Source organism: Halichoerus grypus, chromosome 15 (genome assembly GCF_964656455.1).
Source record: "Halichoerus grypus chromosome 15, mHalGry1.hap1.1, whole genome shotgun sequence".
Taxonomy (NCBI): domain Eukaryota; kingdom Metazoa; phylum Chordata; class Mammalia; order Carnivora; family Phocidae; genus Halichoerus; species Halichoerus grypus.
In genome coordinates, this window is record NC_135726.1 from 1,646,601 (window position 1) to 1,663,236 (window position 16,636).

General features: G+C 47.9%; 1 protein-coding gene across 6 annotated transcripts in view; it reads right to left on the reverse strand.

Moving 5' to 3' along the window:
• Positions 1-16,636, reverse strand: part of BANP (BTG3 associated nuclear protein) — a 132,669-nt gene that overhangs the window by 91,816 nt on the left and 24,217 nt on the right. For 5 of the 6 annotated variants that reach the window (XM_078062987.1, XM_078062990.1, XM_078062989.1 and 2 more), the window contains exons 2-4: positions 13,767-13,905; positions 7,894-7,985; positions 6,651-6,850 (exon numbers count right to left, since the gene is read on the reverse strand). In XM_078062987.1, the coding sequence (XP_077919113.1) occupies positions 6,651-6,850; positions 7,894-7,985; positions 13,767-13,905 (431 nt within the window). The remainder of the gene's footprint in view (positions 1-6,650; positions 6,851-7,893; positions 7,986-13,766; positions 13,906-16,636) is intronic. The other variant, XM_078062988.1, reaches the window with a different exon arrangement.

The following is a 16,636-nucleotide window of genomic DNA, read 5'->3' on the forward strand; positions in this document are numbered from 1 at the left end:
CATAATCCACTGGCAAATCAGATCAAATATTTAGGGGAAAAAATGAAACTAATCCTATAGAAACATTTTCAGGAGCACCCAGGTGGTTCAGCCGGTTGAGCGTCTGACTCTTGGTTTTGGCTCCAGTTGTGATCTCAGGGTCATGAGATCGAGCCCCTTGTCGGGCTCCTCACTGGGCGTGAGCCTGCTTGGGATTCTCTCTCTTTCCCTCTCCCTCTGCCCCTCCCACCACTGATGGCAACAAAGACAGTTCAAGAAAGAAAACAACAGACTAACATCCCCTATGAAGAGAGATGCAAAAACCCTTAACCACATATTAGCAAATCAATCCAAAAATACCTAAAAAGGGTAGTAACGCTATGATCATTAGGCTTATTATGAAAGAAATGCAGCGTAACTCACTGTAACACAATCAAGAAAAACCACATGATAGTCTCAAGGAGATACATAAAGAGCACATGAAAATTCAATGCCCGCTCATAATTTAAAAATCCCATGAAATCGGGAATAGGATTTCTTCAACCCAATTAAGAGCAAAAGATTTAGAGCTAACACCACACTTAATGGTGAAAGACTGGATGCTTTCACTCAGAGATCAGAAATAAGGTAAAAATACAAAAAGTCACCCTAAAATGGGAAAGCCTAGCCACCAAGGCAAAGTAAGAAATGGTAGAGAAATTTGATGAGAAATAAAAACGCTCTTTATGTAAAAAACTATATATATATATATGACTACATACACTTCACTCTCTTTTAAATTCTACACAAAAGCTACTAAAACAAGTGAATTTAGAAATGATGCAGGATAAAGGTCAGTAAACAAAAACCTACTCTATGTCTACACACTACCAGTGAACAAATGGAAATTAGAATTTAAAACACAATACCATTAATAATAGCATCTAAAAATACGGCATACTTAGAGAAAAATTTAACAAAATAGGAAAAAGAGCTACACACTGAAAACTAGAAATTAAAGACCTGCATAAGGGAGAAGACTCCATGGTGTTAAGATGGTAACTCTGTCCAAATGGATCCACACATCCCAACCAATGAGTTACAAGAGTTACTCCAACGCTAGAGAAGTACTCCAGATTGTAAGAATGGGCATGATCTATGCAAACATTTGGCTACACGTTTATTATCTGCTTTGGTTATCAGATTATATCTGAGTCATCAGATTATGTTCATGATTCCCCAAATCGTATGTGCATAAGCTATAGGTTTTTCCTTGGCTAGTATTCAGCCATGTACAGGGTATCATGATTAGGTCACTAAAAGTGGGCAGCTGGGCAAGGTAGTGTAGATCAGTCACGAAGAGAAATCCTACGTCTACAAAAGTAAGTGGAAACATCAAAAACGCAAAATCTGTACATGAGTCTGTCATGGCTGAGACCAAACCATTTCTTCATGATTCAAACAGCCCTATCTGGAGTTTGTCACATTCCAAAGCCTCCAAAATGCTACACTCCTGACTGAAAAGGTCAGTGGCCCCGAGTGAGCGGCTCTGAACACTGACCAGCGCCCACCACCAGCGCTCCAAGGCTGGAAAGAGAGATGCTCAGAAGGGGTCCTCTCTCTATCCAGAAGCCACAGGGCTCAAAGAACAGCCTTTCCACAAATATCCATCAAGCTTTAAAACAAAAGGCCCTGTGGGAAATAAAACAAAGACTCTGCAACCGTAGTAGAGGGAATTTAAATAATTTGTTGATCAAATATTTCAGCTCTCTGCGGGTAAATAATCAGCTTACGGGAAACTAAAACAATTTTCCTCCTCCGTATGTCTTGTATGACAGCTCTCTGAAGGAAAAGATGATTTTGAAAAGAAATCACTTTTTTATGTCTGAGTATTATAAAGACGCCACTGATTTACCACAATTGTTTTAAAATCGTAGAAACACACTAAAACTCTAAAAAACAAAAACAAAAAAAACTTTTAAGCTTTTAAAAATAAAAATCTGTTGTAGGGCAATTATACCTCAATAAAAATAAACCATTTGTGCATAAAAAAATAAAAACATATTGCTTTTAAAAGTAAGAAACACAAGCATTTTTTTAATTAGTACATCCTGTTAATAAAAACAAACACGGAACACCCGGGTCTGAGTTGCTCTCTGACTCACCCAGGAGTCCGGCCCTATAAGACCCCCGCCGCACGGGGCACCTGGGTGCTTAAGCGTCTGCCTTCAGCTCAGGTCATGATCTTGGGATCCTAGGATCGAGTCCTGAATTAGGCTCCTTGCTCGGTGAGGAGTCTGCTTCTCCCTCTGTGCTCTCCATCTCTCTCTCTCTCTCTGTCTCTCTCTAATAAATAAAATCTTAAAAAATAAATAAATAAAAGACCCCGCCGCACAAGCAGGTCCTCTGTCCCCTGATCTGGGCACTGCTCTGCTCGGGCGCAGTCCAGCCTTCCAGCGGCCATCCATGAGGGCAGCGCCGTGCTCAGCCGTGTCCTGCTCACTGGGCCCTCTTCAAAGAGCTCTGTGTCTAGCTTCAGAGAAGTGCCAAAGAGGAATTTCTACGCTGATCTATGTAAGTGTCCCTGTCCGTACACCTGATCCCTCCCGTCCAAGTTATCCAACGGAGGCCCCTGGGAGGACGAGCCTACGGTACAGGGACTGCCTCGGCTCATCACGGGGGGCTCCAGCCACCTGCCACTTCCACCACCCACGGGAAAGCAGCTTCAGAGGTAAAGCCTTAAGTTGCTACACCCAGAATCACAATTAAGCAAAATCCAAATTTACGGTGCACTTTCAAGGAAGAAAATCACCTACCTGCAGCAATTCCAGTCCGTTTTCCTTTTCCCCAAGGAGAACACCATCATGGGATGAAACCCCTCCAAAGACCCTCGCAAACATTTTTATCACAATGATTAGGCGTTAGCATCACAGGTAAAGATTTTCTTTCTCCACTGCTTTTTCTTGAATTTATTTAGAAAATCTCATTCAGGTATAGAATCTGAAAAATCTGGGTGCTAAATGCCAGCTGAGGTTGGCAGCCTTCTGCTGCCTTCCACACTCCGGGGAGCACAGAGAACGAGTAAAGAACTGTCAGAGCTAAGAGCGTGGGCTAATCTGGGCTAGCTGTTATTAGAAATAACCAACAGGTGAGTGAATCTCAGAGCGTAGAGGGACTGAGCTCTGCTCCGCGGGTTCGGGGCTGGCTCTGGGCCACAGGCAGCCTCTCCAAATGCAAGGGCGAGTGGTTTCAGGGGATGGTTTCTCACCCACCACCCAGAATCCTCGTTAACTGAAAAGACCTTTACGGTGCCTCCGTCTGTCTGGCCCAGTTACACTCAGACCTCCCCACAAAATCATCCACAACAAATGCAAATGGGCCTAAGGAATCTTAAGTTCTCAAAACCATATGGTTTGCATGTAAAATAATCCAGAACTTATATACTTCTAACTTTTATCTTAAATACCTGAGGCCCAAAATAAATAATTGGTAAAAGTACTTTGTTACTCAGAATGTGAACCAATTTTTAATTAGTTTTGGAGACTTTCCCTTTTCTATGTTCCACTCACTGCCCACACTACATACATAAAATTTTCAATTACTTATGTGTTTACAAATTAGTAACTTTCTAATTAAACCATGTATTTTTTTCACTGATATACTGGAATTAAATTCCTATCTTTTACTTCTCCCTAGAATTTCGTGTTAGTGGTTTTCAACTGTTGTCTTATTTCTTTAAAAATCATTGTATAGGGGCGCCTGGGTGGCTCAGTTGGTTAAGCGTCTGTCTTCGGCTCAGGTCATGTTCCCAGGGTCCTGTGATCGAGTCCCACGTCAGGCACCCCGCTCAGCAGGGAACCTGCTTCTCCCTCTCCCTCTGCCTCTCCCCCTGCTGTGCTCTGTCTCTGTCTCTGATAAATAAATAAAATCTTTAAAAAGAAAAAATCATTTGTATACATACTATTTAAAACCATGCCTAGGAGAGAATAGAGAAAGGACTGTCCCTTTTACTACCCTTCCGTCGGTTTCCGTATGTAATGGTTTTATTAACAATATTAACAAACCTTGTGCCGAGACACAGTAAATGCATTCTGTAATGGTTTGCTTTTACATCACCAGTACAATTCTTTAAAACCAGAAAACCTAGCCAATTTGGATGGACTAGGTTATACATCTGAGTCAATATCAGAAAACTTTCTTTTCACTCTACCACTTGTTAATACACATGGAGGAAACCATAGCAGGTCTAAATCATAGCTGGCAGCAGGGAGCATGGTAGGATTTCTGCCCAGGGAAGTGCTGATGGGGTCTCCCCACTAGGCCTGCAATCCCAAAAATGCTGAAGCCCCTCCATCATCAGACAACCCAAAACCCGGAGGAACATGGCACACCGGTCTGGGGGCACAAGTCCAGAAGAAGCAGAGCCACCCTCCCCCCACCCGCCAGCTTCATTGTTAAAACTTTGGGAGATGCCAACGGAGCCCTAAGGCAGGCCTAGGTCACCTTCACCTTGTCCTGGTTTTCGAGATGAGGACAGTTAATACAACTATGTGACCTGGCCCAGGTCAGCCCGCGGCTTCAGACCATGGGAGCCTGTGCCATGCAGAGGCCTGTGCTCCCAAGAATACGCCCTGCTCTGGACACAGGAGGAATCCCAAAACAAGCTGCTCACAAGGTGCACTCTTCAGACCTCCAACTTGTCGCTGACCCCACCGGGACCGTCACAAGTAATCAACGGTAGGATCCGAATGGATACTCCCCCGACTCACAAAGGTCAGCTCTTCCAAACACAGGTAAGAAAGTGACAAAATGAGGACCATCCTCCGCACAAGCCAGCTTCTGGCTTATGAGCTGGAAGCGGCATGTCCTTCTTTCTCTTCTTACTCCTCAGAGCAGCAGTTCCCAGTGGAGACTCTGGGGGGTGGCAGTGGGCAGGGGGGCTCTGAAATCCAGTGGGGTACACTGGGTCATCATACTCACGAGACACCACTGAGATTTAGTGCGTAGGGCCAAGAAGACGAAGACCTCTTCAGTACCCAAGATGGTCTCATCTAACAAAAATCTTGCTGCGCAAACTTCAAATGTCCCAGGCCCCCGCTCGTATGAGGAAAAACATGATTCTAACAACTGTCTGAGCCTAAAATCTTACTCTGCTCTACGTTTATACACAAAATATTTTTGGATAGTTTTACTCTAACAAATCTCCCAGGAATTCAACTACTGTTCAAGTCTAGAAAAAATTACATTTTGCTTTTTACTTGAAACTACACCAAGAATTGCTCATCATTTGGTAAGACTCCACGACAACTGGCATCCGAGTTCCCGGTGTGTGTGGACTAGTGCAACAGCGCTCGCGGGCACCAGGACCCGACGGACGAGGTGGGCATCTGGCCTGCTCATTGCCTCCTTGTGTATTTCACCCGACCACTTACAAGCCCAACCACACGTCATTTATTGTACCTTCTACCCTTTTATTTCTCCTCACATTACAACTAACATTATACTCATTTTTCCAAGATAAACTGTATTTTCTCAATGTTACATCATAGGGTAAGTAGGCATCACAGAAAAAGGATTCTGAACCAAAGGCGCTGGTTCTGATGGGGTGAGTGTCCCTGCTGCAGAGCACATGCTCAGCCATGGTCTGCTGGGAGAAAAGACAGGCTGGATCTAGCAGGACACATACAAACACGGGCCAGAGGCCCGTCTCAGAGCAACACCACGGACTACCCCCCACCCCCCACTCAGGGACAGAGGTCACGTGTGAGGCCACACAGCATGCCAAACACACGGGGACACTGTGGAGTCAGTCACTGGAGGCTCTATTAATCGTACCCACACAGCAGGGGTCATCCACAGCATCCCACACAAACCAGAACAGGGGCCATCTTCAAAGGGAAGCATCCCCAAACCACACCAGGAGCCCCTCCGCAATCCCACACCCCCTGGCGAGTCCACCAAGCCGTCCCGTGCTCTTGTCTCGGGGCACATGGACGGGGCAGAGCCCAGCAGACACTGCAGCAGGGCCCCCAGCAAACACGCTCCACGCTCTCATCAGCTACGAAGACAAATCCCGCCACCACCACAGACTGGACGTCTTTGGGGCCAGCCGTGGGAAAAGATAAAGATGGCAAGACTGATGGACACGGGTGCCCCGAGCCTGAGCTTTAGCTCATCTCAGGAGCTCCGGCATCTCACAGGGCACCGAGGACGAACACACATGAACAGGCCAAACACTGTGACACACCTGTCCCATCTAAGTAAATCCTTTATCAAGTTTCAACTCAAACAGTACATGAACTACCACACACATCACTAACGTTAGACTCTAAATATTAAAAAAAAAAAAAAGACACAATAAAAACTACTGATATGAAGGGAAAATCTGGGACACTCAAGTAAAATGGAGAAACCCTACCTATGTGTGCACACAGGCCAGACAGAACCGAGAAAAAGGAAAGAAAGGCACATCTTCAAAGACCTGATGGCTCTGTTCCAGAGAGAAGATGTGTCAGTGTGGCTTCTGTCCGACAGAAACCGTGGGGACGACTTCCAGGCGCTGGGGCTGGGCGTCATCACGTGTGAGGTCTGCGGCTAACTAAACCAGAGCCACCGAGCTGTGTGCAAGGCGACTTGAGCAGCCAGGCCGGGAGCCTGGGGCGCAGGCGGCCCACCCTCCACTGGGCTCTTACCATCGCACTTTGTTGCACGTCTGGGTCGCGCCGAGAGGGGAGCCCGCCACCATGGGGACTTGGATGGGGCTGTGCTGCTTGTTGGTGACCAGGTCCAGTTTTTCTTCTAACGATTTGCAGGTAGCCTCCAGGGCCTGCAGCTTGGCCTCAATGCTATCCAGCCGCAAGCAGATGGTCTGGTTAATGGAGTACAGGAACGACTGCAAGTGGAGAAAAGAAACCGCTCAGAAGGGTTGCCGTGACTGCAGGGGACAGCCGCAAGGACCCTGCTCACGATTCCCTAATTCCAACTGTGTCTACTCCCAACAGAACAGTCCCTGCACCTGGGCTCCTTTGTTTCTGCTGGAAGCACGTGCGGAGACCCAACTGCGGCACGCTGTCCCCGCGTGTGAGCCCGGTCCGTAGAGAAAACACTGCAGCAGCGTGCAGGGTGCTGCTCTGGGCACCGGTCTGGCACACACAGGCAGGCCAGCCCGTCCAGCCGGGAGGCGCACACCCGGGACGCACGGCCAAGGGCTTGTGCACGGCAAGCCTGCCACCCAGTGGCCAGCAGGGCGCCTCCGGCTGCAACAGTGCAGGCTCCAGTCTCCAGCACCCGCCGCCTTCCCCTGCAACGAGCCCACCCTGGGCCAGGAGCGCCCCTTGCTTCCCGCAACCATCCCCTGGGGCCCGAGCCACCGCACACACCCGCACCTGCGCCCATGAGCACCCGCACTGGTTCCCGCAGCCGGCCCGCGGCCCGGGCAATGTTTAGCAACGGGGAATTTGCTTGTCCTCTCCTCTCCCGCCCTCAAGTTGGGGGGTGGGCCAGAGTGGGCACAGGGCGCAGGGACCAGGGCACAGGGAGCGCGGCTGCGCGGTGCACGTGTAGCCCACTGAGCTTCTCAAGAACCGACAGGCTTGTCTAACAGCGGGCCCACTGCGTGGGGCAGCCACACGGTGATCACCGCGGCCCCGCCCCGACAAGACTCCTCACCACGCAGCTGCCAGGCGCAGGGAAGGCCGCCTCCACCTCCTCCTCGAGGGCCGGACTGGAAGGCAGCGCGCGAGGGACCGGCTCTGGGCTCCCGGGTCCGCGCACATGCAGCGGGCCCGCAGAGGCCATGCGCCCTGGGTCACCGCGGAGATCCAGCCGTGGGGAGCCCCTCCCGGGCAGGGGGTCGCCCTCCGTGGGGCCCCGGGGACGGTGCAGGGGTGTGGGCAGCCCCGGCAGGAACGGCAGGAGGCGCAGGGAGGCGCTCACCTTGATGGAGGGGTCCTGGCAGTTGATCTCCAGGCGCTGGCGCTTCAGGGCCGGCTCGTCGTCGTCCGCCACCACATGGTTCTCCAGCACGACTGCAAACCGACGCAGACACAGCGGGCGTAAGCGCAGGGCCTGCTGCCGCCCGGCCTCGGCACGAACAGCGTCCGTCGTAGCTCTCGCAAACCCAAGACCCTGCACACTGGAGCCACACGCCGCGCCCCGAGGGCTCGCTGCAGCTCCCCCACCTGACTTCCAGCTTCACAAAATCCAAGACCAGTAAGGACTCCTCTCCAAGTTAAAGGCCTGTCGGTTGGCTACCTCATTTGGAAAATCAAAGCCCTGTGTGCCCATGCCGCCTTCCTACGCGCAGACGAGACACGGCACATGGAGGGCCTCCCCGCCCACAGTGCTTCTGCACGCAGCAGCTGCCCAGTGCACGCCGCCCAGCACCGGTGCAGGGGGCCAGCGGCTCCACCCACAGTCAGCACCCAGCCCCTTCCCTCCATCCCAAGTGCACTACAAACACAGCACTGAAGAGAAACAAACACCAGAGCCATCCACAATCACAATCCTGAGCCACACTTCTCTCCATCCCTGAGCCTTGGCCCCAGGCCTAGTCAACCTCGAAACATCTACAAACTTGCAATGGTACAGAGTTTCAGATTCAGCATTTGTCTTCACGTCATACCATGAAGACCTTTCCATTTCACTGCAGGATTTTCCCTTGTCCTCTCCATGCCCGGAGTCACCAGCATTCCCTGCCCAGTGTATTTCTCCTCCTCCTTCCTGCACGGCCACACGTGGACGCAGACGTAATACAGAGATGCCCTCCTGCTCCATGGCTTCACCTTACTTTCTAATGTAAAGCAGTTTGGGAATCTCTTCTACAGAAGGGGTACTAGGATGTGAGAACACACGGGTGTGCACGTAGAACACAAACAGTACAATGGTGTGTGTGTGTGTGCGCACAGAAGCACGTCTGCCACAGCCCTGGTGAGAACAGACGTGAGTGCACACACACCTTGGGGTATCATCCGTCCACCTTTCAGGTGCACCCCACACTCCGGTCAAGCAGGACAGACTCACTGTGACAGGCATCCTGTCTGCCTTGTTCGGACAGTGTTGTCTGACCACGTCCCCGATCCTCTCCCCAACCCTCCCAGAACCACCCACCGCCCAACCACCTCCACTCAGCGAAGCCGAGCCGCCTTCCCTGCAGTCCCACGCAGAGCTGGAACTCCAACCAGCTCACAGTGTGACACCAGCCTATGCAGAGCAGAGACCTCCCCTGCCCCTTTCACACAAAGCTGTGCACGTGTGGACAAAGCACAGCTGCCGGCCTATGATTCCTCATCTGCTAAGGGAGGGTTGGGGGGAAGCTAGGAGCCCTGCCCCCACCTCCAGCAAAGCAAGCCACTGTGACAAGGAGGATAGACTGAGGTTCCAAATCACAGCTCGATTTTTTAAGTTGTCAATGCCTTAAGCCTGTACATACCAGATGATGCATCAAGAAACCAAAATTTAATGATAAATAGTCCTAGGGCTCAAACACAAACCTTTCGTGGGTCCTAGGCAAGAGCTGTAAACTGATTTCCTAGAGGTAAGTTACCCAAAGCTGTACCTTGCAGAAACCAGCCAAGGGCCAACAGTCACAAGAAGCATCCTGCTTACCAAAGGGCTTCGCACCGTGCCCTGTAGATCCTGCGCAGCACGATTGCCTCAACCACCTCCACAGAAATGTGTGGGAATGAATTCTCATTTAATTAAGTAAAAAAAGGAAAAATCCATGCCTAAAGGTGTTTGTGATTAGCAAAACATAGGTTCTCAAAACCTTAGTCTACTCCTACTAGAAACTGGTGAATTGTACCAGGACCAGGGGACAGAGAGCCTGGCAATCATTACTCTAATCCTTTTCATTTGCTGCACAGGAAGCAAGTCCAGTGAGGTTAAGTGACTTGTCCAGGGCCACAGAGCTCGTTCCTGTAACTGGGAGAAGACGCCCTGCGGCAGCGAGAACTACCGCCAGGCTTTAAGCAAAGGGCAGCAAAGCAGCCACATAGAAGGAGGTGCGCCCACAGCCGACGACAGAGGTGAACCCAGCAGCGCTCCAGCAACGAGTGGCTCTGGGCCAGGCAGCTGTCCTTTGCTACATTTGCACAAGTTGCCTGCATTGCTTTGCATAATTTTGCACACGTTACTCTTAGAATTAGATAAAAGAACTCAATGTTCATGTTAAAGCCATGACAATCAACTGGAAGGCCAGGCCTGATGAAGGCGGCCTCTATGTCCATGCCAGACGGCTTAAGTGCGTACAGCCATGTGGGGAGGATGTGCAGATGCAGACAGACCTAAACAGCAGAAAAAAGTAGAAGGATGCCCACGCCAGTAAGCAGTTCTCCTGCTAGGACCATGGGACATTTTCATTTCTTCCACTTGGTTAACTACTTCTAAATTTTACAAAGTCCGTATCTTAGAGATGAAGGAAAAATCATCTCAGTCTCAGGCCCCCTCTGGAGGCACACACGTGTGTGCACCATGGGACGTGCTGGGCATGTGCGGGTCCTTCTGGACCAGAGATCGGAAGCTGTCTACAAAGGCCTCAGAGAGCGCTGCACAAACTAGAGTTCCCGGTTATTTCAGGAGGGGAGACTGGACAAAACCAAGGTTAGAAACGATTTCTCTAAGCCTTCTCTGAACTATAATCTACGGAGAAACAATTTATTTGGGAAGTAAACTATCCAGAACTTTAATTGTTCTAAAAAGGTTTAAAATTTATGTAACTGGAACATTTTTCTTTTATAACATCGCAGTGTATTTTCTAAATGGTCATTCACCTACCAAAATATGAAGTTATTTTTAAAAATTTTATGGACAGTGATAGTGTTTCTGCTTTTTTTTTTTTTTTTTTTTTTTTAGCTCAGTGGCATCTAAGGTGTGGTGCTGATGAGGCCAAGGCTCCAAGCTCTCACTCTAAACAAGCTGGCCAGCTGTCACAGAGAAGGCTGTGGTCACCCAGCTGCACTCACACGTCCTAACTCTGCTCAGTGACTTGACAGGCTCGTGATCTCACCAGCCAATAGGTGACGGTGGTTCTTACAAACAAATTAGAGGCAAAATAAGAGAAAAAGCACAGCATCCCAAAAAGAGTGCCTCCATTTCTTTGTGACTGGTCATTTAATTCTAAAATCATTTATACTGCTCTCCCTTCCAGACCATAACTAAGTTCTAAATGAAGTTTTTTCAATTAACATATCAGATCATAAAAGATAGACATCATTGTACTTTCTTATGAGATTTCTGAAAATTCTCTTTTCTGTAGGGGAAAAAAAAAAAGTCAGCATTTCAATTCTACTATCCCAAAAATAATAACCAGGCAACTAAAACACTCAGTGATTTTGTCGTGTGCAGTTCTCACTTCAAACTTTAAAAAAGAATAGAGAACCCAGATATGGACCCTCAACTCTATGGTCAAATAATCTTTGACAAAGCAGGAAAAAACATGTAATGGAAAAAAGACAGTCTCTTCAATAAATGGTGCTGGGAAAATTGGACAGCCACATGCAGAAGAATGAAACTCGATGATTCTCTAACACCATTCACAAAGATAAACTCAAAGTGGATGAAAGACCTTGTCAATGTGAGACAGGAATCCATCAAAATCCTAGAGGAGAACATAGGCAGTCACCTCTTTGACATTGCCCACAGCAACTTCTTTCAAGATACATCTCCAAAAGCTAGTGAAACAAAAGCAAAAATGAACTTTTGGGACTTCATCAAGATAAAAAGCTTCTGCACAGCAAAGGAAACAGTCAACAAAACAAAAAGGCAACCCACAGAATGGGAGAAGATATTTGCAAATGACACTACAGATAAAGGGCTGGTATCCAAGATCTATAAAGAACTTCTCAAACTCAACACCCAAAAAACAAATAATCACGTCAAAAAGTGGGCAGAAGATATGAAAGGACACTTCTCTGAGGAAGACATACAAATGGCTAACAGACACATGAAAAAATGTTCATCATCATTAGCCATCAGGGAAATTCAAATCAAAACCACATTGAGAGGGGCGCCTGGGTGGCTCAGTCGGTTAAGCGGCTGCCTTCGGCTCAGGTCATGATCCCAGGGTCCTAGGATCGAGTCCCACATCGGGCTCCTTCCTCAGCGGGGAGCCTGCTTCTCCCTCTCCCTCTGCCTGCCACTCCACCCGCTTGTGCTCTCCCTCTCTCTATCTCTGTCAAATAAATAAAATCTTTAAAAAAAAAAAAAAAAAAAACACATTGAGATACCACCTTACACCAGTTAGAATGGCAAAAATGGACAGGGAAAGAAACAACAAATGTTGGAGAGGTTGTGGAGAAAGGGGAACCCTCTTACACTGTTGGTGGGAATGCAAGTTGGTACAGCCACTTTGGAGAACAGTGTGCAGGTTCCTCAAAAATTTAAAAATAGAGCTACCCTATGACCCAGCAATTGCACTCCTGGGTATTTACCCCAAAGACACAGATGTAGTGAAAAGAAGGGCCATATGCACCCCAATGTTCATAGCAGCAATGTCTGCAATAGCCAAACTGTGGAAAGAGCTGAGATGCCCTTCAACAGATGAATGGATAAAGAAGATGTGGTCCGTATATACAATGGAATATTATTCAGCCATCAGAAAGGATGAATACCCAACTTTTACATCAACATGGATGGGACTGGAAGAGATTATGCTAAGCGAAATAAGTCAAGCAGAGAAAGTCAATTATCATATGGTTTCACTTATTTGTGGAACATAAGGAATAGCATGGAGGACATTAGGAGAAGGGAAAAATGATGGGGGGGGAGGAATTGGAGGGAGAGATGAACCATGAGAGACTATGGACTCTGAGAAACAAACAGGGTTTTGGGGGGGGGGATGGGTTAGCCCGGTGATGGGTATTAAGGAGGGCACGCACTGCATGGAGCACTGGCTGTTATATGAAAACAGTGGATCGTGGATCACCACATCAAAAACCAATGATGTATGGTGACTCACATAACATAATAAAATTAAAAAAAAAAAAGATATTTGATTTTAGGAAACTGCGGACAGTTTAATATTAGGTATTCTATTATTAAAATTATGAAATCAAAAGACAAAAAAAGGAAAAGAAATTTATGAAGAAATCTTCTAAAATAAATGTGTAAACAAAGCTTTTTCATAAATGAAATTCCTAAAACTTAGGGTTACTTTTATAAAGAATCTTCCCAAAACAAATAAAGTTTCAGAGTAGATATGTGCTTTTAGCATCATTAAGAAAAATTACCCACCTTAACAAGAGTACAGAAAAAAAAGTTCTCGCAGTCAATGAAAAAATAACTTCATAAACATTTCTGGGAAATCTGCCAGTGTCTTATCAAAATTTTGAACATACACAGCAATTCTACTTCTGGGAACTTACCCTACAGAAATATTTGCCAAGAGATCCAAGCAAGGCTCTTTACTGCAGGGTGTACATAAAAGGAAAGCCACACAAAGTAAATGCCATCTACAGGGAAGAGGTCCACTGAGTCAGAGTACCCGAGGCAGACTGGTACACACCTACAAAGCAAGCAACTGCAGTAATGAACTTTAAAAAGAGGAGGTTGTGAGGAGGAAAGTGGTGGAACCCCACGTGTCACAGGACCGCCGCGGGTAGGGGAGGAAGGGGAGAGCAGAGGCTGTGGGTGCCGGGTGGCTGCCCTTGGGATGGACGGATGCAGGGCTAAGGTTTCCACTCTCCACAATTAGCACACGCATCACCTTTTCTCTCGCTTTACTTTTTAAAGGAAAGAGAATTTCTGCAAGTGCTTCTGGATTTCTGAAGAAGAGAGACTAAGAATCCACGTACTGTCCCACAGCGCCATACCTGGGTGACCAGGACTCAGGTCTTCCACGGCAATCTGCACCACATCCGCCAGGTCCTGTTCTGACATCATCCAGAGGGAGAGGAGAGTGGCCGGGGAGTGGGCAGGAGCCAAACTCACGCAGGACTGGGTCTCTGCCACCTACAAAACCGAGACAGACAGGGACAGGGAGATCACAATCGTGACCTGTGACATGAGGCTCACTACTAACCGCGTGTGTCCCAGAGCACGGCAGCGGCTGTGCACTGTTTAACGTAGGGTTCTCCTCGCTTCAGACCACCGAATGGTAGTGTTCTCTGAGAAGTGAGAAGCAGTTCACAAACACCGCTCCTGGCCTCCGTCCTTAACCAGCAGACCAGCCCCTACCTGACAGCCTCCCGCTTCCTCGGTCCACCTCCAAAGTCATGATGGCCTATGATGGCCTGACCGTGCCGTCCCCAAACCAGGAGTCTCAGTGGTCCCCTACCTCCCCCCTCCCCACGCCCCACGCGGAACTATCCTGCCCTCCTGCTAAACGCACCACACCCTGGAGAATTATTGGAGATAATTCTGCCCCACCTCCTGGATTTTCCCTGAATGGGCCCTTCCGCCCTGAGCCTGTTTCCACATTCCCTTTCTGCCACACAAACCGCCCGCCTGCTAAGTGCCTCTGTTTTGCTGTCCTCTGGCTTCCAGAGCAGACCCAAACCACAGCACCACCCCACTACCATGGCCCCAGGAGCGCTGTCCTGTCCCCCATGTGCCCTCTGGGGCAGGGGTTTGAGTTGTCATCCCTGAGCCAAAAACCATCTCTGGAACAGTCAGTTCCTTTCTTCTTGCTCCTAAAACACTTTGATTAGGCCAAGAAGGACCTTCTCTTCCAAAACAAAAATGAGGTCATGTGATGCCAGGTATGGTCTATCAACACCGGATCAAACCATACTACTTAAAAATGGGATGTCCTGGAGAACTCTGGAATCAGTGTCACCATCATGTTTTAACATATCACACTTTTATGTTTTAGTTATTTGCAAATAAATGTTTTTAAAATAAATTATTTCTTGCTCTTCCCCAACTAGACTACATGCTCTTTGAGGGCAGGAAGCAAGCCCTCAACTCTCTGGTACGGTTCCTGTCACCAGAAAGTCTCACAGTCCCGAGTCACCGCTCCCGTGTGGCAGGAGGAGTCCAATCAAAATTGTCAGATCACCTGGTTTCAACTAGGGGTCTAATGACATCTCCTTTTAATGAGTAAGTTCCAACAGCATAAGGTTAAATGTGCAGATGTCACACATGTCCTTCTAGCCTATAAATAACGTGGTTCCTCTTCTCTTTCATCCAGATTTAAATTCTACAGAACTTCTTAGAGACAAATTTGTAAAAGGAGGAACCAAGCTCCTGTCTTAAATCTTCCTTCAGAGAGTATGGGTAACATTTTTACATAAATGCATGATCAAATATAAGATCGCAAAGGCATTTTTACTCCCCATTGACACACCTGACACGACACCGAATGAGGTGCCCAAGCACCAACTGTCCCTAACAAAGGGGAAACTGATGACACGCTGTGGGCGGGGAGGAGGCCTCGCAGGCACCACGACGGAACCTGCCAGGAGTCCCACTGGGGAAAGATGGTGATGACAAAGGTTTTTGATCTCTGCCTATCGCCCCATAAAAACACGTGACCAGCTAGGATAGCACGACCAACATCCAAGTCAACGTCCGTAACAAGACTGAGTGATGAGGTGTTCCTGATGAGCCCCAAAATACCAGCACGTGGGGACAAAGCACTGACAGCGACAAGGTCACCATGGTGGAAGCAGGTCCGAAGCAGGAAGCAGAGAGAAGCAGCGCTGCAACCAGGACCGAGCACCGTCCAATGGCAGAGAACTGACATGGGCTTGCAGGCGCGTCCAGAAGACCTAGAACAGTCCGGGCCCCAGGAACTCTCAGAGCTAACTACCCAAAGCTCCCTTCTAGGCCAAATACACTAAAAAGAAATGACTGGGAATACAATACCCAATTTATAGGACAGGAAGATAGAGACAGAGGAAAAGGAAAGTCTGATTAAAGGTGGGACACAAAGGGGCGACTGGCTGACTCAGTTGGCAGAACATGAGACTCTTGATCTCAGTGTTGTGAGTTCAAGCCCCACATTAATTTTTAAAAAAAAAAAAAAAGTGGGGGAGAAAAACAGAGCCAGGAGAGCTCAGAAAATAAACTGCTGCATCTTTTAAAACTTTCTAAAATCGATAGAATATAGAGCCCTAGAATACTGAAATTAGAAAAAACTATTCTAAATCATGCCTCCCTTCTAAATATTCAGGAAAATTAATTCCACATGAAAGTGAACAAGAGAAAATACTGAAATCCAATCTTGTGCAAAGATAATATATTTTAAAAGAGAATAAGGAGGAAAATAATGCCACCACAGACCATGACAGTGTGCTTGAAGACATGCCCTTAAAGGAGATGAAAACCCTACCCTGAAGTCCACGAAGGACGCAGTTTAGGGGGAACCCTAAGCCAGCATCACGAAGTGCAGGCGTGCAGTGACGGAACTCAGGAGAGATCAGAGATGAACGAAACTAGGAGCCCAGAAGCAGGAAACACGGGAAACTGCACCTAAGAAACGAAATGAGAAAAGGAGGAAAATTTTAAGAATGAGAAAGAGATGAAGGAAAAGAGTTCAAGAAACAGGAGCACAGATGGGCAGAGGCGGCCCCGTGGACGTGGAGAGGGAGGCTCCGAAGAGGAAAACCACGGCAAAGCCCGAGGAAATGGAGCGCCCAGAAGTGTGAGCCAAGACAACTCTCTGGAAGGGAGAAAGTCTGAAACTACTTACGAAAAAGACACCACACCACAAACCTAGAGAGGGGGGCGGAAAACAGAC